Raw genomic sequence first — 24,549 nt, forward strand, 5'->3', positions numbered from 1 at the left:
GAAGTTCATACGTAGTCTTATTTTGCCGTTGAAAATAATCCAGAATGCATAATTCTGTCATTCGCTAGCTATCATGCTGCATGCTGTTTGACTGACAGGTGGCTTATGTGTATGCAGACTTTACATACGCTTGTGCTCTGAGAGATCTCGCGCAAATGTGGATGCACCTAAACTTTCAAATACACAAATTCCACCAAAATGCCTGGCCTGGTGAGGTATTCATGTAAACAGTGAGTTATGTCTAAAGTGAATGTAAGCAGTTGGAAAATGGTGGATTTGTTTGAAAACGTCAGACTTGTCGGAGTGTAAATGTTACCTAATAATACAACCCCAATTCCAAAAAAGTTGGGACATGAATAATGCTAATAAAAACAAAAAGGAGTGATTTATAAATTATATTCACCCTTTGCTGTATTGAAAACACTACAACTAAACATTCTACGATGTTTGAACTTTTCATTGTTTTTTTCCTTTTAATGTACAGAAATTTCAAATCAGATGATTGCAACACGCTCCAAAAAAGTTGAGACAGCCGAGTGTTTCCTACTGTGAAACATCACCATTTCTTCTTATAACACTTATTAAGTATTTGGGAACTGAAGACACAAGTTTATGTTTAGAAAGTGGAATTTTCCCCCGCTCATTAGAGTAATGTGTTCTGGAATAAGAATACTCTGGACCAACTGTGTGTTTCACGCAGGAGATTCGCTCAGAGAAATTAGTTCGGGAATCAGAATACTCTGGTCCCACTATATGTTTCACGCTGTAGATTCAAAAGAACCGCTCATTAGAGTCATTCGTTCGGGAATAAGAATACACTGGGTGCACTGCGTGTTTAATGCAGTAGATTCAAAAGAACAGCTCATTAGAGTCATTCATTCAGGAATAAGAATACTCTGGATGCACTGTGTGTTTAATGAAGTAGATTCGAAAGAACCGCTCATTAGAGTCATTCGTTCAGGAATAAGAATACTCTGGACCCACTGTGTGTTTCACGCAGTAGATTCACTCATTAGAGTAATTAATTCGGGAATCAGAATATTCTGGTCCCACTATATTTTTGACGCTGTAGATTCAAAAGAACCGCTCATTAGAGACATTCATCGGGAATAGGAATACACTGAGTGCACTGCGTGCTTAATGCAGTAGATTCAAAAGAACCTTCCATTAGAGACATTAATCGGGAATAGGAATACACTGAGTGCACTGCGTGTTTCATGCTGTAGATTCAAAAGAACCGCTTATTAGAGTCATTCGTTCAGGAAACTGAACTGAAAGTCATGAAAATCAAATGGTTCTGGTATTTTTTAAACAAGAACCGGTTACCTACTCACAACTTTAAAGATGCCCATTTGTCGCCACTGTGTTTACCACTGTGAAACATCATTTGTTCTAATAATACTTATTAAGCATTTGGCCACTGAAGACACAAGCTTTTTACGTTTAGAAAGTGGAATTTTCCACCATTCATCCATTATGTAGGTCTTTGTTGCCGGATAGTATGCTTCATAATGCACCACACTTTCTCAACTGGAGACAGATCATGACTGCAGGCAGGCCAATCTAGCACCCACACTCTCTGCCCACACATAAAGACACTGGCTTTTGGACCTGACACTGATAAAAGCTTGGATGGCCCAAAAACCTTTTGAAATGTGGACTCTTCAGACCAAAAAACACAGTTCCACTGTTCTACTTTCCATCTAAGAGTCGGCAGCACTTCTGGACAGTGTTGATGTATGGCTTCTGCTTTCCATAGTAAAGTCTGAACTTGCATCTGTGGATACAGCGGTGAATGGCATTGACTAACAAAACTTCACTAAAGTAATCCCAAGCCCATGTTCATGATATCCATTACAGATGAATGCTGTTTTTAAGACAGTGACGTCTGAGAGATCACATGCATTCAGTGGTTTTCGTCTTGCCCTTTACGCACAGAGATTTGACCAGATTCCTTGAATCTTTTAACTATATTGTGCACTGTAGAGGGCGAAATGCCCAAAATCCTTCCAGTTTGTCTTTGGGGAACATTGTTCTCATTGTGCTGGATTATTTGCTGAAGCATCTGTTGGCAAATTGACAAGTCTCGGATGATCCTTGCTCTTAAAGGACTAGGCTGTTTTTGGAGGCTCCCTATATACTATGACATGATTGCCTCACCTGTTTAACATCTCCTGTTTCACATCGCCTTGTTATTTCAATAAATTTCATAAAATTGTTATTGGCCTTAAATTGCCCCTGTCTCAACTTTTTTGGAGCGTGTTGCAATCATCTGATTTTAAATTAATGTACATTTTCAAACAACAATGAAATTCACAAGGAAAAACGTCATATATGGTTTAGTTGCAGTGTTTTCAATACAGCAAAAGGTGAATATAATTTATAAATCACTCCTTTTTGTTTTTATTAGCATTATTCATGTCCCAACATTTTCGGAATTTGGATTTTAGTAGTAATATGCTTTTGGCAATTTTAAAATTTGTGAGGAAATAAATACTTAACCTAACTAACACAATCTAGATCCTGCAAGTTAGTCTAGATCCAACACAAGATGTTTTATAAGGTCAATGTATGGCCTTCCAAAGGCCAAGCTATAAACATATAATTTTACACAAACCTTTGTCACTAATCAAAACCACCAGTTATTGCCTATTTTATTTGCTGACTAACTATGACCTCAACAATTGGCATATCTATGGGACTGCTGCATGTTTATGTATACCATTATGTTATGTATTTTCTCATGTGAAATGATGACCTATGTTTTTCATGCAGAATCAGCAGTCTACACTATTATTACGGAGCAAAGGAGACTTTGAGATGGCCTAGTCATTTCTGAGTAATTACTAAGAAAGCAAGATAATGGGCTAGCGATATTAAAATCATTATATTAAAGAAACTAAAATCCACCTAAAACTACACTTTTGTCTTTCTATGACTTATAATCAGATGATTATTATTTTGAAGATATTCACATCTCAGCTGATAGATTAATTATCATCCACCCTTACAGCATGTAACAACCATCAGGGATAGAGTTCACCTTGTTCTTCCCCACTGACAAACAAATGAAGAAAGGAGAGGAGAAAAAGAGACAGATGGAGGATCTTGTTTGAAAACGGAGCCCTGCCAGGGGCCACCTGGCCTCCTTTTAAACTCTGTTACTCTGGTGCATGTTCAGACGCTATTATTGACACAACAAGCTGACTTAAGAATTCAAGACACATATGAAAAACACTAACTCAACTTTTATTTAATTTTCAGTTACCGATCCATTGTAAAATGTACTAATCACAGTCGGTCATGATTAATTTAATCCACAAGTGAAAGTGTCCAATAACAGGGTGGGTACTAAGATTAAGCGAGAAATATTCAGCTGGTCATGTGATTATAATATGGCAGCCCCCATGAGGGGACCCGCTTCATGTAGAATAAAACAGCTTTTATAAGATTACTGATATGACAGGAGTCTTCATCTCATGTGAGTGCTTATGATTTTATATACATGTTTCAAAATTACAATACATTTTTAAGGAGTACATTTTTTTTTACTGAGGGAAAACTTACTGACTGCACCTTTAAAAGGATAGTTGATATTCAAATTCTCTCATTCTCTTGTTCATCTTATCAAAATGGAGTTACATATTGGTCTGTTCTCACCAATAGATTGTTTTAGAAGACATTGATTAAACCACTGAAGTCTTATGGGTTACCTTTATGTTAACATAATAATCATTTTTGGAGCTTCAAATGCCTAGCCACCATTCACTTGCATTGTACAGACCTACAGAGCTGAAATATACTTCTGTCTATCTAAAATCTTCCTTTGTGTTCTACAGAAGAAATAAAGTCATACACATCTGGGATGGTAAGAGCATGAGTAAATGATGAGTTTTTTTTATGGGTGGACTTTCCTTTTAAGAAGAGAACTTCAGTTCACTCTCCTCACAACTAGATGGCGACAAAGGCCTACTAGATTTCTCCAAGAACAACTCTGTGAAAGATGTTGTAATAATGAACTGACGGTCATAGGGTCTTCCATAATTTATAATGCGTTCTGGTATGAACAGTGATCTAGCTTAAATATTATGTTACTCATAATGTCCTCATGTTGTTATCTTTATTTAGGTCAAAGGAATGTTTATAAAACAGCCATAGCTGTGGGTTAATTTAGCTGATCTGTTTTCTGGCTTTAAGTAGTTTGGGGCATTTTTCAGCAGGACTGGGAGACCACCTTAAACCTGCTAAGACTTGTGAGATTGATTTAAAGGAATATTCCAGGTTAAATTAGCTGACAGCATCTCTACTTGTGTGTGGCAACAGGTGATTGCCCATGCCCCGTCTCTCTCTCTCTCTCTCTCACACACACACACACACTCTCTCTCTCTCTCTCTCACACACACACACACACACACACATCCTTGTTTATCCAATAACTTGTTCAAAACAGCACAAGCCGTGATACTATTTCTGAAAAGTGGCATGTTTGAATTACTAATGGATATATGGACTAATGCGTAATAAAGTAGTTCCGTGCACAAATGCGTTTTTTTATGACTGTACTCAGTTTTTCATAATTATTAAAAATTTACTTGTTCATTGAACTTGTATATAAGCAATATCACACTCGCAATCGTGCTACATGGCACTAAATCAGCACTGCTGTGATTACCTACGGCACTAGGTCTGCGGCCGAATCGCAGCAGTGCTGATGTTGGGCCATATAGCACGATTGCCAGTGTGATATTGCTTATAATATATATATATATATATATATATATATATATATATATATATATATACTGGTGGCCAAAAGTTTTAAAGAATGTACAGATTTTGCGCTTATGGAAAGACTTTGTTACTTTTATTCACCATAAGTGGCATTCAACTTATGTATTTTCAATGTATATTCAGGATATTAATAATGTGAAAAATTACTATTATAATTTGAAAAAATGTTCAGAACATCTTAAACTACTTCAGACAGTTCTCATCAAAAAATCCTTCACGTGCAGCAATGACAGCTTTGCAGATCCTTGACATTCTAGCTGTCAGTTTGTCCAGATACTCAGGTGACATTTCACCCCACACTTCCTGTAGCACTTGCCATAGATGTGGCTGTAATGTAGGGCACTTCTCACGCACCCACAAATGCTCAATGGGGTTAAGATCATAACACACTTTTCCAATTATCTGTTGTCCAATGTCTGTGTTTCTTTGCCCACTCTAAACTTTTCTTTTTGTTTTTCTGTTCCAATAGTGGCTTTTTCTTTGCAATTCTTCCCATAAATCCTCTATCCCTGAGTCTTCTCTTTACTGTTGTACATGAAACTGGTGTTGAGCGGGTAGAATTCAATGAAGCTGTCAGCGGAGGACAAGTGAGGCGTCTATTTCTCAAACTAGAGACTCTGATGTACTTATCTTCTTGTTTAGTTGTACATCTGGCCTTCCACATCTCTTTCTGTCCTTGTTAGAGCCGGTTGTCATTTGTCTTTGAAGACTGTAGTGTACACCTTTGTATGAAATCTTCATTTTGTATAGCCATCATTCCTCAGAACAATGATTGACTGACGAGTTTCTAGAGATTTTTTGCCAATTTAATATTGACCTTAAGACATGCCAGTCTATTGCATACTGTGGCAACTCAAAAACAAACTCAAAGACAATGATAAGCTTCATTTAACAAACCAAATAGCTTTAAGCTGTATTTGATATAATGGCAAGTGATTTTCTATAGACCAAATTAGCTATTTATAATGATTACTCAAGGATAAGGTGTTGGAGTGATGGCTGCTGGAAATGAGGCCTGTCTAGATGTGATCAAAAATGACTTTTTTCAAATAGTGATGGTGCTGTTTTTTACATCAGTAATGTCCTGACTATACTTTGCAATTTATAAATTAATAAAAGCACTTGCATTAATTCATCTGTTAACTAGTGTATTATTTGAGATTTGAATGATTATACGTTTGTAAAGATATTGTTTTCTGCATTACGTCAACATGGCAACACAGTTGTAAAATTGAATATAACTTTCCACAGAAAAGTTTGTTTACGATTTTATAACACTTAAATCATGTTTACGCACTATACTTTTAAAACAGTTAGTATTTTAACATTTATGGACTGACCCCATTCATTTCCATTGTAACTACCTCAATGTAAGCTAGATTTTATTTATTTATTTTATTTTATTTATTTTAATGAAAAGGAGGGACAAGTCTAAAGTACTTTTTGTGGTAATCAACAATATGCCACAAATGTTGTCGACTGACCCCGGAATATTCCTTTAACTTGTGTTTCCAGCAGAGCTGTTACCATGGTAACACTTAATTGAACGAATATCAAAGACGTAATATAGTAAACACCACTATATTTACTATTATTATGAATGCTTAAGTTTTCATTTTTGTGCTTAATTAATTGTCAAAAAGGAAACATTGATATTGATATGGTAGTAATACAGACTTAATTTGAGATTATCTGGCAACTTCAGGAGTCATCAGATCAGCTGATTACAGTACAGCGACAGATCGGAAGCGCTCATGTACAGTGACAAGACTTTGGATGTGACCTCAGTTTCAGTTTTAATAAGCCATCATGACCAACATACAATCTCGCAAGCGCTTCAGTGATGATAACTACAAAAACTGGTTAAAAACAGCCGAGAGTCTGTCCATACTGAGGAGCCGTATTAAGAACTACGTTGAAAAGGAAACCGAAACTTATCACTTCTCTCTTCGAAATAAACCTGCTCTCAGTGGACGGATCTGTAAGGACAATTGCGGCAGTACGAAAAAGAAGGTAAATATAAACTAGAGGAAGGAATTCCCCAGCAACCCAAGTTATACATGGCCTTTTTAGTCTCTGAAGGGTGAAGCTAGTTTATCAACAGTAAACATAGGCGGCTATTGGAATCCATTGCAATGTATTTCTAAGTATTTAAGTAGGTTTGGCTGAGACTCGGGAACTTTTAACGAGTGATGTATTTGACAATAATTCTTGTGTAAGTTGTGTTGTATATAATGGGGTTTTAAACATTACAGAACCAGGAATTCTCTCTCAGCCAACCCAGAGACCCCCAATGTAAAAAAGCTAGATTTTTTTTGCTTCCACTTATTTATTTGGTTTTCAAACATCATCATAATCTCCTCTCATGTTTAATGTTTAAAGGTGCAGTCAGTAAGCACTCGTTCATAATGTCTTGGATTTACACTGACACCTTCATGCAAGTTTGCAATATCATTCAAACGCAATATTTCTCAGTTAAAGAAGCCTTTGTTGAAATTCACTGTTCACAGTTGACCATTAATAATTTAATCCATGAGTGAAAGTGTCCAATAATAACAGGGCGGTCACTTAGATTAAGCATTTGGTTTTCAGCTGGTCATGTGATCCAAAAATGGCTGCCTCCATGAGGGGACCCTCTCCATGTAGAATAAAGCAGATTTTATAAGGCTACTGATATTACTGGAGTCTTCAGCTCACGTGAGTTATCAATAGAAACATATACATAAAACAATTCCAGTTAATTTCTTAAGAAGGGAAACTTTTTGGATGTGAAAATAATTACTGAATGCACCTTTAACCTTGTTTAGAAATACATTCTGAAACATATACTGTATACATTTGAAATAGAATCATATGTTTTATAAATTTGAGGCACTTTTATATTTATTTTATAATTAAAGATTATTTTAGAGTCTTATTGTTTCTGGGTTACAGCCCTTGTGACAACTTCTCTGAGTGACATCTAGCCCCCGTCTCCCCTACAGCACACCACCCATGTGTTGTTTTAGCGTAGAAGAAACTATTAATTCTTTTGTAACAAATATATACACATGCAGTTTACTGTAACTGTTGCATTTGCATTTATTCAGTTAGCAGACTATCCAAAGTGGAAAATACAACGCAATTGATAACAAGGAGCCAACAAAATTAGCACTGCCACATTTTAAAATGTTAAAAGGATACCAGAATAGCACAAGGTTAGGAGTTAAATGTGTAGAGCAATAAAGAAAATGTGTATTTTTTTAATCATAAAAAAAGTCAAGATTGTCTAGAAATAGTACCTGCACCTCTTAAATTGTGCTTTGCTGTTACCCATAGTCTAATTTTTGCAACGTGTGTAATGACTGGAAGAAGGAAATCTTGGCCAATCATACGACAAAGCAAATACACTGGGGTAACTGCCGACAACATCTATGGCCAGCAGAAAAATGGGAAGTTGCCAAGGTACGTTACTTTTAGAGTTACTTAGTTACTATTAGAGTGCTTTATATGCTGTGCTGTAGCGTAATGCCACTGAGTGCTCTCTCTTAACTCTGTTGCACCTGGATGGGGTAAAGTTATATTTGAATATATACACAGTATAGTGTCAAGAACAATCATTCATGTCTTTATAACAGATGTCTGTTAGATCAAAACGTGTTGATTGCATATGTGTTGCATATTTCTCATGGCAGGCATATATGTCGCGTGGGCAAACGCAGCATTGCAAGTTTGCCCAGTTTGATGTCTCCGCCATCCTTAACTTTATGTATTCCTGCAAACATTTCAAGGGAATTCCAACAAAATGCCTGAGCAATGTACGTTTTTTTGAAATGCACATATTCTTGAATTTTTCCCCTTCTATCCCTTCAACACATACATATTTAAAGTTACATATCTTTCTGATTTTCTATATCTAGTAAACTTCTCAAATGCTGTGTGCTGTATTGTTATGTCTGTATACAATATATTAAAATAAATCATATTGTGCTGAATTTTGAACACATTTTCCCTCTTTTTTTCCTCTATTTTCTTTGACAATTAAGGTATTAAATGTGCGCAACAATGTTATGCACTCACCTGACATGAAAATAAGTAATGAGGACATGACCAAGCATCTTCAAAAGGTCTTGGAGTTTGCCAAGGACCTTGAACCTTATGCCCCAGAACTCAAAGACTTGGGAGAGGAGATAACACAGGTGGATGGCAAATTAATTGCACAATTAACACAAACAAATAAAGCTACTGTATGTTTAGAATGAAGTTTATTACTTACTGCATACTGCACTGTATACACTGTATAAATAGTAAGTGACACAGTAGACATTACTGCACAATAAATGTTTAAAACAGTAGTATGCAATATTTCTGTCAAATGACCATCATGTTACATGTGACATGAGTGGTGTTATCATCTTTGAGATAATTCATATAATTTATTTATGCTGTTCTGTGTAGTTTAACAATATTTTGGACAAGAATTTCAGTCACACCACGCAGAATGAAGTGGATGGCAAACTGGAAGACATCCAGAACGTGTTAGAGATTCAGAAAGTCCTGGACCATGAGCAGGAAGCCATGAAGGAAAAGATTGAAGACATTCTCTTGCGGTTTGAGGGGAACCAAGAAAAAGCCACCAAAGTAAGTCCATGGGAAGCATTGTGTATGCAAATAAACTATAGAGACAAGAACCTAAAATTATACATTAAATATACAGTGTGAGCTGTAATGTTCTGTAAAACTGTTTGTTTCTGTATTTTAAGGAAGAACCACAGGGTATGAACAATATCCTGGAATTTCTGGACCAAAACAAAGACCTCCTGGAGAACTTAGGCCCTCAAGTCACCAAACTTAAAGAGATGCAGGACAAAGTAGATCAACATGACCAGCAGATCACTAACCTGACTGTCAGAGTGGACCAACTGGAGGAGGTGACACATGGTGGGTCAGAAAATAACAAAAACATTTTTTAAGATCAATTGGTTGTTCACCCACAAATAAATAGTTTTTGTATAGAATTATATTGTATAAAAATAAGGCATCATCATAAAAAAAATGAGTTAATCACTGTCATGCCATTATTATTTAATTTAATTGAGTTTTTATTCATTTGAAAACAACTTTTAGTTTTCATGTGATCCTCTGTTTTACTGTGAAATATAACAATATTACGCCATACAGGTCTTGAAATACCCAATGAAAATGTCTTGCCATTCACAGATCCAATGTGTTCTGACAAACCACCAAGATACAAGAACCATCTTTTAGAATTTTCTCGTGCAAAGAAATGGCTAGATCCAACATTTATTGAGGGCCGGGAAGCTCAAGGTAACAGATCCATTATTAATTCATACTATATATGTCCATACTGTATATAAATGCATATTGATTCTGTAGAAATAATGACCATGTAGTTTTACGTAAGATAAATACACCCAGGAAATGTGTGAAGGAAAATAATTGAATCACTTAAGTAGATGAGAGGTACAAACATATAAGCAGTTTCTTTCATTCAGGTTATTTTCTGCAGTTAATCATACCGTACACTCGCACACAAAAGAACAGTGCAGGTCACTGCAAGTCTAGATACTGGATGTTCGGTATTTGTATTTTTTTTTATCATGTTAATCTACTGCTTATTACAGTGAACATTAATATTTTTTCTGGGTATGAGAAATGTACAGTTTGGCAAACTACTTATTTTCACTGCTGTTTCTTGCTAATTCTGCTGATATTTTCTTCATCCTGCTATCTTTTTGGAACATACCATGCGTATTTTGGATTTACTCACAAAGTCTTGAAAGACATTGAAAAAAATAAATACATTAACTGTGGTTGGTTGTTTTTTGATTGGAAGACCATTAGGTAATTTCATTTATCCTCTGGACAGGTTACAGGGGTCAGGTGGAAGTGAATGGACACATTTTTACCGGCAAACAGGTGTGGAACAGCAGGAAGGCTGCCCATCAGGAGGTAGCACAGATTGCCCTCAAGCAACTGCAATCAGAGGTTGAAATCACAAATGAACCATCAAGCTCTTCAGCCTCATCAGTCAGTCAGACAGACATGTCCAGTTCATCTTCCTTGGGTAATAAAACCAGGAAAATTGCGGTATTAAATATAGTGTGCAGTCCTTCACTGAGATGAAAGGATAATATCTACATCCAACTTCTGACATTTCAGGGATCACTTTCTTTGGTAAAGTGATTGTGGATCTTAATCAAGAAGTTGAGTCTGATGGATGCTATTCAACCAAAGAGGAAGCAAATGAATCGGCTTACAAGGTTCTATGGAAACATTTACAAGGTGAAATGGCCCCAATACAAGGTAATGTATGAAAAGCTTAAGTTAGGCTTTAAAGATGTAGAAGTAATTTAATATCAATGTAAAGCTACACTTCGAGGTACTTAGTCTGTTGTCCTGTCTAAATTTTTAAATACTTAAAATTATTTTAACCTTTAAATGCATGGGAATTTCCCCAAACACTTGTACTTATTCGGGTCTTTAGAGACCCGGCACTTATATTTATCACAAATAGATCTACAAAATGTCCATATAGTGTAAAATGTTCAAAGTATTTTCAAGACAATTAGAAAAGAATAGAATAGAATATATTTAGATATATTTTCATGTTTTATTTTTCATAAATCAAAGAGATAATGCACCATTATAAAATAAAAATTCTAAATTTTGGCATTTTGTTTTGTATACTAAAGAGGTGTGGGCACAACTCCAAAAAACAGATGAGGTACAGGAGGACAAAAGAGGTCCCGGGTCACTAAAGACCCGAGGTATGCATTTAAGGGTTAAGAGCATTCATAAGTACTAAAATAACAGTTACTATGCGACATGTTTTTCAGAGACAAACACATGTAAAACTTAGTCAATAAGAAGTTATGTAATATTTAATGTACAGTTATGGGGAGTGGAATTTCAGACCAATAAGATTTCACAATAGGCAGTGTTTCATGTCAAACACTACAGAAATAGAAATCCAGTGATCAACAATATGTTTTTCGCTTAGGACAAGAAAAAACATATAGGCTGGACAAAAATGTATTTACATTGAAGCTTTATTGCTTCTCGCTTTATCGTGTCACGTCTGGTTGAGACACAGTGTTGATGCTAGGGGATTCTTTGTTTTTATGCATGCACACTATGATTGCTTTGGGACACTCTTTTAGTACTGTCTGCGTGGCAAAAAAAAACTAGACTGAACACAGACAGTCTGCGCATACCCTGCCAATGACAAAATTTGCGTCATAAACTCTGTGTGCGAGACGTACTGGCACACGGAAACCTGAAATATAATTCAGCCTGTGTGAACCAAACATGTCAGCATTTCAAAGCTTTTTTAGAAATAAATCCATTTCTGGTTTGAGAAAAAAGACATAGCGCTTCAAAATTAGTTTTGGAAAAGAACAATCAACCTTGTTTTTATTTCTCTTGTAACAGACCCGACATACAGGTCAGCGATCATGGAATATTTCACAAAATTTGGTTTCCACAAACCAGCAGAGGACTTTGTTCCAAATGCTGACAACACAATTATCTGCAAGCTCAAGCTCAGCGGGCCATTTACTTTTTATGACAGAGGTGATTATTCATCAGTTAAATACAATGTATCTTCAGTTCACAAAATATGTTTGTTTCAATTATATTGGTATTGCCTGCTGATCTTTATTCTTTATTTCTTAAATTACTTAGATGGCTCGACCAAGAAGAAGCAAGCAGAGCATCAGGCAGCTAAAGTTGCTCTGCAGCATTTGTCAGGGATCCTCAACTGTGCTCCAATATCAGATACTGAGAAGAACTTCAAAGGTATTCTGAAGGAGCGTCTAGAGGCCCATGGTTTTAAAAATCCCATATATGAAACAGAACAAAAAGATGGATCCAGCGAAGAGTCTGTGAACAGTGGCATCAGCCCAGACCTTTCAAACTGTGAGTTGAACTTTGGAAAGAAATGTATGAAAATCCTTGCATTTGTATTTTAAGATGTTTTGGCCAACCATATTGTTGTAAAGTGTTGCAAACTCACACACTCTGTTTATCCCTCTTGTTTTTTGTCTAACTATTTCTGTAGCATTTATCACTCAGGCAACAATGAAACAGGATTCAGAGCAGGAGTCTGAAAGCATCTCCACACCAATTCAGCTCTCATCACACGAGCAGAGGGTCAGTGATACTGTCCCTATGCTGTTGGACCCTCAAGACTCCAGTTCTCCAGGCTCACAGAGTAAAATGGCCCAGAATGATTGTCCAGGTAATGGAGTGTACACTTGCCAAGAAAGTGATGTTGAAGTAGGAGCCAGTCAGAGTGTAATGGGAGAAGAAAGGTTTTGTGTATTTTCCCAATTAAATTCCAAAACATGTACAGGAAGTGAATATGTACTGTATATAGCAAGGAGACAAACTAATAGAGCAGAAAAAAGATTTGAATTTAAAAGTGATTTTAGTGTTCTGATTCTTTCACGTGACTGAGTCGTTGGATTAGCCACACCCTTCATTCCAAAACCCCGCCCTCCAAAGATAATTTTGGGACCAAAACCGAGCAAAAGAGCAGCATTGTATGGAAGCCCGTATCCGCCAAGTCAAATAAAAAAATCCAGCACACAATTGATTATTTTTAGATATTATCTTATTATTTCGAAAAAATATCTCAATACTTTGAGATAATATCTCATTATTTTGATAAACTGTCTCATTATTTCAAGATGTCAACATTTCTATATAATTGTGGAGCGGAGGGGGGCGGGGCCGGGTCGGAATATCGCGCGCCCAGTCCCCAATCGGCCTGATGAGGCGCGCGAGGGATAAAGGCGGCCGGTGACGATGGTTCGAGAGAGAGAATTACGGGCATGTCCGTCATGTGTGTGTTTATGTTTATGTGTTTGTGCGTTTGGCACAAGTGTGTTTGGTTTAAGGTTTAAGTTTTCATTAAATTATCATTTATATTGACAAGCCGGTTCTCGCCTCCTCCTTGCCCATCCTTTAACTGTGTTACAATAATATCTCAACATTTTGAGATACTACTGCATTATTCCAAGATTACCATTTCAAAATAATGACAATATCTCAAATTATTGAGTTAGTATTCAGGAGTATTGCTTTTTTAGAAGTGGCCATCTCTGTGATATATTAGTGCTGTCGAAGTTTATGCAATATTTGTTTATCGGCACAAATTTTTTGAATGCCGTTATCACGTAATATGACCCTTTGAATAAACCGTAGTTCATGAGAAGCATGCATTGCCGTCAGGAAAACAGATGGTGGGAGACATTATGCTGAGAACTGCGGCAAGCATTTTATCAATGTAGCATAGCAGTAGAATATGCCCGCAAAGCACAGATAGAGCTCTTAACATTGTAACATCATTGCAACGGCAAGACAGCTGCCATTTGAACACCTGCCTTGCACCTTGAGGTACGATACGAAAGATGCGAGGCACAGTGCTTGCTTGAAGTGAAAGTGCGAGGTGATTCTCTGTGTTCCGCGACTGCTACTGGGTCCTTGAATAATGTATAACGTATGCGTAAGGGCAGCCGGTTGAGTTTCTGGTGCCCCCCTAGGCAGTTGGTGCCCTACGCAAAATATGCATAATATGCGTATAGGGAGCGGCGGTACTGATTACCGGCTAATAGAAACCCTGCTGCTCTCTCCAAGGTTCTGTCACAGTGTCTCTATTTGATAGTGCACTAGCCAATGCAGAAGTTGGAGACATTGCTGTAACCCTGCAGGTAATCTAAACTGTCAATTTAAACTGGGATTAAATTGGGTTAACCCATTCAATCCCACTGGATACAATTGTGACCAGGGTCTAAAAGAGTTTTTGATGTATTTTGCTCTGAATTGTCAATTGTAAATTACAGTGCAGACTTTTTTGTATGTCTGTCAAAACTCCATAAAAAGAAGCGAATAAATCATGTCAAAAAATTTAGATATAATCTCAAATTAAAGAGATATTATCTAAAATTAATGAGATAAAATCTCAAAATAATGACTTTTGTGCTGGATATTTAAATGTTAATTTGACGTGGTGGGTTAGTTACTGTTTGTTCCTGCGGCTATCAAATTCAACAGTGGCAGAACAGTGCATGAACGGTCAAACATAATGAATCATAGTCTCACTTCAAATGAGAACGAGCAAAATGATTGACAGGTGAAAAGCGTAAATGTCCCCAGACACGTATAGGTAGTCCTACACCAAACACGTGCCATTGGTTGAGACAGTGTTGATATGTGGGACCAATTAAACCATCAGAGCAATGTTGAATTTAAATATTTCTTACTGCATGAGGCTTGTGTTTGCACAGATGTCGTTGCCAAACTCCTGCTGTTTTCTTCCTTATTTGTTGACAGTTTAATGTTAATTGCAGTATACTAGTGAATAGTGCTGTATAGTCCTGCACTAGGTGAAAATATAATTGTATCTTTTGATATTTCAGGGATCACTTTCTTTGGGAAAGCGACTGTGATTCTTGATCAAGAAATTGTGTCTGCTGGATGTCATTCAAATGAAGCGGAAGCAACTGAATCAGCTTATAAGGTTTTATGGAAGCATTTTCGCATCAGTGCTCCAATAGAAGGTAAAAAGCTTAAGTTAGGGAGTCTGAGCCATGTATTCATGTATTACTTTAATTAAAAGGCCATTCATAAGAGCCTGTACTTTCAGTTTTATTGTGAATCAAACATAGCATTTACATATATCTTTTGAATAAAGATAAAGCTTTTAGGTTTGTAACCCATTACATGGTTTTCATTCCTACTGCAACAGGTCAGACATACAGATCAGCAATCATGGAATATTTTAACAGGTTTCGTTTTCAAAAACCAGCAGAGGACTTTGTTCAAAACGACGACACAACCACCTGCAAGCTCAAACTCAGTGGGCCATTTACTTTTTATGACAGAGGTGATTTCAATCCTGCTGTTATCCATCGATTAAACAGTGTTTGGGTAAGTCTAATGAAAACTGTTAAGAAAAGTCATATTCAACACTAAAGCATATTCTACGACAACAAGTTTTTTGCATTGTGACATTATTTTCAATCAAAATTAGCACATTTATTAGTACCCTAACGAGATTTTTTTTATTAATTAAAAATTGTATTATAGTAATACAGTAAATAAATGTATATTAATGAAATTGTAAAGTAGATCTGTTAAGTACTTTTGTAAGAATACTTAAGTTTAGTATTGTTGTGCTTAATGTAATTTATACTGATTGTCCAGACAGGATATATATACAGTATATATATATATTATTACAGTAGGAGGATGACATTTTTGAGGGAGTTAAATGTGCTATAATTGTCCTAAAAATAATATTGCAATGCAAAAAAATATCTTAAAGCTTCTTGGTCATTGGCTTATTTTTTTGGTTGGGGAGAAAATTACACTGATATTTCTTTGTTATTTGCCTATTTATCTTCAATTCACCATATATATATATATATATATATATATATATATATATATATATATATACACACCATTGTTTTTGTATGCCAGACTTTAGTTTTCATTTTTTGTTTTATTTTAGATGGCTCCACCAAGAAGAAGCAAGCAGAGCATCAGGCAGCTAAAGTTGCTCTGCAGCATTTGTCAGGGATCCTCAACTGTGCTCCAATATCAGATACTGAGAAGAACTTCAAAGGTATTCTGAAGGAGCGTCTAGAGGCCCATGGTTTAAAAAATCCCATATATGAAACAGAACAAAAAGATGGATCCAGCGAAAAGTCTGTGAACAGTGGCATCAGCCCAGACCTTTCAAACCGTGAGTTGAACTTTGAAAGTGCATGCATCTTTCTTGCATATGTGACATATACAATTGTGCAAAATGTGATGAGGTATTTTGGTCAAACATAATGAAGTGGTGCATAACTAACACAATATTACACACACAGTTTATCCCCCTTGGTAATAAACCTTTCTGACTAGTACTATTTCTGCAGTATCTGTCACTCAGGCAACAGTGAAACAGAATTCAGAGCTGGAGTCTGAAAGCATCTCCACACCAATTCAGCTCTCACCACATCAGGTGTCAGTCGGTGATACTGTTCCTCTATTACCAGATCCTGAAGACTCAAGTTCTCTGGGCCCACACAGGAAAAGGGCCAGGATTGATTGCCCAGGTAATGGAGAAAACAGTCTGCATGATGAATGATGATATGCTATTGCAGGGGGTGCCAGTGGTACATCTTAAGAGAAGTTTCCTTTGATAAAAAGTAGCGATGTAGGTGTTTCAAAATGATAATGATAAAAGACTCTTTACAATAAAGAATTTGCAACTGTATTCTCATGTGCTTTTGCTTCATTCTGTTCTTTTTTTCCCCAGAAATCTATGAACTCTTTAATGTATTTAATCTGAAGCCACCACATGTGAAAGTGGAAGACATAAAGTGTGATCAGAATTTCATATGTACTGTGGGAATCAACTTTAAAAATGTTAGTTTTACTAACAAAAATGGCTATGACTCTAAAAAAGAAGCCATTCGAAAAACCTACCTGTTGTTCGGTTGTGCAATGGCAATTCTTGATCCTAGCACAGGTAATTTGTTGTGCATCTATGCAAACTCCTGCATTATTTTAGCCTAAATATTCTGTTATTTATACAGTATCTATATTTATGCTTCTTAACCAGAATTTTTTTCTCTCTAATTCAAGATGAAAGGAAGTCCAGTGAGCAGGTGAAACAGCACTTTTCTCAGAAATCTCTTGCCTTTCCTCAGGAAGATTTTGAAGGCTCTACAAAGCCATTCTATTGCTCACTAAAGAACATAACTTACATTGTTGACTATGAGGGACAAGGTTAGTAGTTATGTAATTTGATGTTGTGTTGAGAGTGAAGCAACAGGGTGGCTGTAGTCAGTAGAATCAAGTAGAACAGGATTGACAATTTTGACACTTAGTAACATTTAAAAATGTTCTTGTGTAATTACTGTGACATAGCACCCCCTACCTGTAATAATGTGTATTAATTGTAGTATAATATTTTACTACCGAAATTAACTGTGCAATGTGACTCACCTTAGTGAGTGTGACTCACTTAGTGAAGTGCATATCAGTTTCTGGTTGCTCAAGTAAACAGATTCACGATTTAATGTAGGGCGCATTGTGCGACTTGATGGTGCCATTCCGTCCCTGTTTTGGAGTGCTTGGATTCTTTTACAGCTTATAGCAAAAAATATGAGGCTAGACAAAGTTGGATTTCTAATATAAAAAAATAAAAAAATGGTATAAATAAAATGAGTGGCAAAACGTATTCATCCGCACCCAATAGAACTTTAATTAACTTTTTAATGAGAATTTATCATTTGTAGTTTGCTCAAACATTTTTTCAGAAAATGAAAAATGTTCTTCTTATTTTATAATTTAAGTGTTATTATATAGAATCGAGATTTTATCAAATCGTGAACCTCATATCTTATATCGAACTGAATGGTGAGACCTTATCGTCCCAACACTATGTAGTAGGTAATATGTAATTTGTAATGTTTGCTTTTTGCATTCATGGTGCTAATGCATGGCCATTATATTGTAATTTATAATAACACCGATACTACTGCAAATATTTGTGTATTAAATAGTGTTAATGGGTAGAATACAGATAAAAGAATGATGATTAGAGGTATATTTTACTTTTGGCAGATGTGTGAATGGCTTTTGGCTGCAGATGGCATCAGTGAAGCAGCATATCAAACCCAAGAGTGAATGGGCACTTAACTCTACTTGGCTGTTCGGTCATTTTTGACAGATTTCATTTTATTTATTTTTTTTATAAAACTGGTTTCCTTAATCCGAGTGGTTCAAAACTTGGTGACTTTATTTAGATATGCAATCTGGAAAAGTAAGTAAATAAATAAATGTTGGACTTCATTTGATGAGTCTAAGTGGTCATAAAAAAAGCAACACCTTGGCTGTTAGTGGTCAAAATTGACTGACCATAGGAAATGAATGGGAAAGGCCCTAACACAGAGCAATTTATTTGTATGTGTTGAATACAATATATATATCAGCCACAATGCTGAATGAACACACACATAAATGAAGGGGTGAGACTATAAAACATCCATGCAAAAGCTTCACCCCATAAAAAAACCCCACACACTCACATACAGAGAGAGAGAAATAAACGGGTGTTGCACACATATCAAAGAGATGAAAGAGCAAAAATGTCTGAGTCTGACCCCAGCACCTTTTTGTTATGGAAACAAAGAAACTTTCCCACAGCTCTGAGATATAAATGTGGCCTCTTGGGCATTGCTCACAGTTCATTCTGTGGCAGCACCATGGTGAAATGTTAAACTGTTCAGAAGATCTGGAACAATTGCTTGACTGCAGTGATGAACACTGCAGCTGCACTCCTGGCTACATGATTTTCAAGTCATGTTATTTTTCTTTATCTCACCAGATGGCAGCAATCTGCCCCAATACATTACATTTTCTCATATTTTCTTTGTTATAACATTTCATCGCAGGGTACAACTTTATTGTATCCCATCAAAAATGACTGCAAACAGCCAACGTGCTTACGCTTTTTGAACAGCTTAGGATGGTTAATGGGTATTTGAATAGATTTGATTCCCTTTGTAGACTAATTAAACAAAAAATTGTGCATTACATGTTCTTGGAAAATGTCTCTACATGAATGATCATACAGATGTAGATACATTTGCACCAGCTTGACAATAACTCTGCACGCCAGAATGTACATATTGACTGACCTTAACTGACTGAGCATGAATTAGCTGTTGGCCTCAAAGTAGGTGAAGCTCCAGGTCACACCTACCAATTATGTAGACCAATGGCATTAAGAAGGTGTTTAGCAGTCGGTACGATGTTTTCCAAAAAGTTCACCCTGGCTGTTACGAACAACCAAAAGGAACTCAGAAACTCAGATTTCTTTGGAAGTGTGCTGGGACCTTTAAGGCTTATTTATACTTTCTGGGGGAACAGGCTTTATTTCGACTAACAATTATGAATTGCATTGACATCTTTGTTCTGCAAATGTGTATGTGATATTTCATATTGGCCACATTTTTGACCTAGGAGAACTAATTCTTTCTTTATTTTGTTTTCCTTAAACTAATTTGATAGGGTTCCCAACCTTTTTGACCAATTCAATTTCATTGTTGTTTTAAAAAATTATTTAGATTCAGACTGATTCACTCCAAACAATCTGAACCATTTCGACCAATTAACATTAAAAAAAAAGAAAGAAAGTATTCACTCAGAAATCAGACATGTACTCTACACAAGCACTAACCAAAAGCAATAAAAAGGTGATGGAATATATTAGAGCAGAGCTAGGAAAATTTATATTCACTATATAATTTTCCATTACTTTTCTATTTTTTTCCCCCATTAGGATTCTATTGATTTCCATAAACTTTTCAGGCCTGGAAATAAATAAAAAAAATTCCCTGATATTTCCATCATGATCGTGGTAACTCTGATTTGAATACAATGCAGCGCTTAGTATAAACACTGGCTTTGTTCACCTAAGGTGCTTTAGTTAGAAACTAAAACTACCTAATTGTATAAATTAGGTTTCAGGTTTCCAACCCCTGAAGTAGAATCTATTTTCAACATGCTGATGGCAACAGTTGTATCTTGAGATTACTGTAAAGCTTTACATATTCTAACAAGTATATTCTTGTATGCATGCCACAGTGTTAATATGATATGGTCTTTTTAGGGTCCTCAGAGAGTGAAGCGAAGTTACATGCTCTCCAGAAAGCTCTAAGCTCACTGTCACCTCTATTTGATTATCCTTCTCTAACTGGAGCTAATACTGCTGAAGAGGTGGAGAATCAGCTGAGCTCCATGCTGAAAGGGGCTGAGCAGAAAGACCCCATTATTTCCCAGAAAGACCCTTTGAAAAAAGCCTGCATCCAGCTATCTTTCAATAACTACACAGTGAAGTGCACATGCAAAGGCTCCAAGAGAGCAGCTCGTAATCATCTTAGTTCACGTATTCTGGGCCTGCTGGGGGTAAAGACAGGTGAGTGCAATGGATTGCCAGCAGAATTTCACCTAATTTGTCTTAAACATGGAAAAACTAGGGCTATACTAAAATGTATGTATCCATTTAGTACAATAATAATATATTTAGGATAAAGACAAGATAAATTACCTCTCTTCTTAGGATCAAATTATTATTATAAAACGCATTGATATCAGATAGAATGAATCAGTGTATCATGTAGTTAATTTGATTACAGTTTTTCATCATTTGACAGCCCTATTAGGCTGATCTTAACATTAATCTCCAGGTTTATGATGATACCATGATAACACTTTTCCTTCCATTCTAAACCTAGATCCAGATAATCAGTCTTTGAGAAACTCTTTAGATCAATGGTTTATAAAGAAGAATCTGCCACAACCAGTGTTTGAGGACACAGAAGAGGCACTTGGAGCAAAAGCCACTTTCTCTGTTCAGTTAACCTGCTGCGGTCCTGGTGAGCTCTCACAGTCTGACATATATCTTTACAAATCACATTGTCAATCCTAATTATAGTTCTAGTGATGTTATAAAAGTATATTAAAGTTTGAAAATACTTTATTTTAAAATACTACATTTTGGAACATTGCAGTAAACACCATGTTGGTTGTTTCATTTTGTTTTTAGCCTGGGAAGACAATTGGGAAAGAGCAATGAAGAAGCTGCTTGAAGAGCTCAAGCTCAACAGATTTCAGTTTCTAACTGACTAAAATAATGAAAATATATTTTAGCTAATATTTCAGATCTACCCACAATTCACTATTAGTCAAAATTACCTATTCACCTGTAATAGTTCTGCCTTTTCTTTTTTATGGTGATGGTATTTTTCCTCAATACAAGTGTGTGTGTGTATATATATATATATATATATCAATTAATTGGACAGTAGAGCTATTAGAATGGAACATATGCATGAAACAGTTTTAAAGATAATTATACCAAAGGGTGTGTGTGTGTGTGTGTGTGTATATTTACCTTTACATTTATGCACTTGGCAGACGCTTTTATCCAAAGCGACTTACAGAGCCCTTATTACAGGGACAATACCCCTGGAGCAACCTGGAGTTAAGTGCCTTGCTCAAGGACACAATGGTGGTGGCTGTGCGGATCGAACCAGCAACCTTCTGATTACCAGTTTACCAGTTATGTGGTTTAGACCACTACACCACCACCACTCCATATATATATTCCATGTGTGTATATATATATATTCACACAAAATATAATTATTCTATTGATTGAGCAGGCTGAGGGTTTGTTAATTTTTCAATATGGGTTTTCCAGAATTTATTTTTGGTCCAATCACTGAACCTCTCACCATTTCCTTCCTCCTTTGTTACACACGCTTTTGATCCTTGATACAAGGACTAGTTACTAGTTAACCAATAGTCAGGCCATAATTTAAATAGAAGAGAAAAAGTGTCTGCAAAATATATGTGTTTTCTGATGGAGAGTTGATGTTTGCTATAGATTTGGGGAGCTTGTTTTGCTGAACAAGTCATGCAGAATTAGATATAATATAGATACAGACATGTTGTACAGTTTGGTATGCCAAGTACATTTATCAATTTCTGTCTTGGATTCAGATCATCAGTATTTACAGCAGCAGTTGTATTTTTTATATATATTTTTCTTAACAAGCATCTCTTCATAGTCTCAAAGGAGAAACTGAATTCAGAATAATTCTTCTTGCATGTGCATTTAAACAGTTATTTATGTACATTTTTAAACTGTATACAATGAACTATAAAATCTTTTTACAAGTTAAACTTTGTGATCACATACTGTAAGCATTGAAGATGCATCATTAATTCAATAATTATACAATGTACTTTTAATATTTACACTTTTTTGTCAGATTTAAAATACTTAAGCTCTGTCATTTTTTTCAGATCCTTTTGAAATGTAAGGGACATAGATTAAATCTGACTTAATCTGTGTGCAGAAATAAAGACGTTTGGTGGGGTGTTTTAATATTTAACATATTTTACCAGTTGGCTCTGATGGCAATTGACATTTTCAGTAATTACAAATACATGTAAGTTTTTAATTATCTTATTGTCAGTGCTATCCACCACAAATCCATTATGCTATTCACCCAAAATCATCAGTTTACTTACAGTTTGGAGCTTTAATGTCATGTGTTGAATCATGGCTAATTGTGGTTGTCTATCTACCCATATAATATTAACTGTAAAGAAAATTAGTTTTACTGGACTAGTCCATCCAAAAATGAAAACTTCCTCATGTGTTCCTCTTTAAATGCACTTTATATTGAGTCATCTGTTAAAATGATAAGCACAATCTATTTACATGTTTTTACCTCTAGGGAAGTGTTGTTCTGTGAACTGGCCACTAGATTGCAATAAAGTGCTACATTATAGGATTGAAATCTCTGGGAATAAAAGTGAGTGATGAAATGTGTGTCAGGTCTGGCTTTGCAGGCTTATTCCAGGAGATTCTTTGTTCTCAGGAAATTGGTTGTACTCTGGTTCAGGATGTTATTTACACCCAGACCTCTTTACAATGCATCTTTGAGCAAATTTAAGCATCAGTTTAGTCCACACAAGTACAATGCGGTTTCCTCCTCACATAAGGACACCTCAATAGCATTGTCAGGACATGGATTTAAGTTCTTTATCTTGATTACTCTGAATCTGTAGTGATGATTTTTGCAGACATGCGGTTATTCCACTCATTCTGTATTAATCTATGTCACAATACTCAAAAACAGCCAAAGCACAAGAGATTGTTATGTTCATGCTAGGAATGGTATCATTTTAAATAAATATATTTATAATTTTCATTAAATTAAATCTTTTCATTGAATTTCACACCAATTTATCCACATCAATACAGTATATTTAGGATAAAGACAAGATAAATTACTTGTCTTTTTAGGATCAAATTATTATTATAAAACACTTTTATATCAGATAGAAATCACTTTCTGTATTTTCAGACGGCAATCGGCAATTGCAGTAATTACAAATGTCTCTCATGTATATTCTACCATGACTGGAACGAGTGGAAGGCAGGCTTTAAAGTTAATAACTTACATTTGTTTGTGTTTTTCCACACAAACCTATTGTATGGCTTTGGAAGGACAGTTGCACAAATCTCAACGATATTACCATTTTTTTTAATGGTAGGCCTACTTTACTTTTTGTCATTTTTGGAGCATGGATTTTTGAGATAATTATTATTTTTTATTTTTTTTGCCTTTTATTGAATTCTAACACTACAATCATCACTCTGATTTTTGCTCAGACTAAACCCACCAGACACTAATGTATATAAAAAAAGAGGAGGATTATAAGTTCAATGAATATTGGTTTATGATTCACTTGGATTGATCCCTAGCATAGCTCACACTCACAAACCGACTAATGGTTCTAATATCTTATTTATTTCTTCTTCTTTTTTCTTTTTTACAGAAGCAGATTTTGGGGTCCAATGGATTTTGCAACTATCAAAAAAAATAAAAATAATAATAATTATATATACTGTAATATACACACTCAGTGACCACTTCATTAGGTATACCTATACACCTTATTCATGCGATTATCTGATCAGCCAATCAAGTTCAGTTCAGGTTCCGTTAATGTTCACATCAACCATCAGAATGGAGAATTTTTTTTATCTCAGTGATTTTTACAGTGGCATGATTTTTGGTGCTAGACAGGCAGGTTTTTACTATTTCTGTAACTGCAGGGATTGTCTCTAGTTCACTCAGAATGGTGCCAAAAACAAAGCGGCAGTTTTGC

At 35.7% G+C, this 24,549-nt stretch overlaps 1 protein-coding gene across 1 annotated transcript; it reads left to right on the forward strand.

The window, feature by feature from the left end:
• The first annotated feature begins 6,540 nt into the window (after positions 1-6,540).
• Positions 6,541-23,541, forward strand: LOC127640108 (uncharacterized). Its single transcript, XM_052122510.1, has 21 exons — positions 6,541-6,804; positions 8,110-8,235; positions 8,466-8,588; positions 8,817-8,969; positions 9,229-9,411; positions 9,534-9,711; positions 9,991-10,098; positions 10,661-10,858; positions 10,954-11,097; positions 12,226-12,366; positions 12,478-12,711; positions 12,854-13,033; positions 15,216-15,356; positions 15,545-15,682; positions 16,313-16,546; positions 16,725-16,904; positions 17,108-17,320; positions 17,437-17,580; positions 20,471-20,776; positions 21,096-21,236; positions 21,407-23,541. Exons 1-21 carry the CDS (start codon positions 6,601-6,603, stop codon positions 21,487-21,489), a joined length of 3,552 nt encoding a protein of 1,183 aa, XP_051978470.1. The 5' UTR covers positions 6,541-6,600; the 3' UTR covers positions 21,490-23,541.
• Positions 23,542-24,549: the final 1,008 nt, after the last annotated feature.

This window comes from Xyrauchen texanus, chromosome 49, assembly GCF_025860055.1.
Source record: "Xyrauchen texanus isolate HMW12.3.18 chromosome 49, RBS_HiC_50CHRs, whole genome shotgun sequence".
Lineage (NCBI taxonomy): Eukaryota > Metazoa > Chordata > Actinopteri > Cypriniformes > Catostomidae > Xyrauchen > Xyrauchen texanus.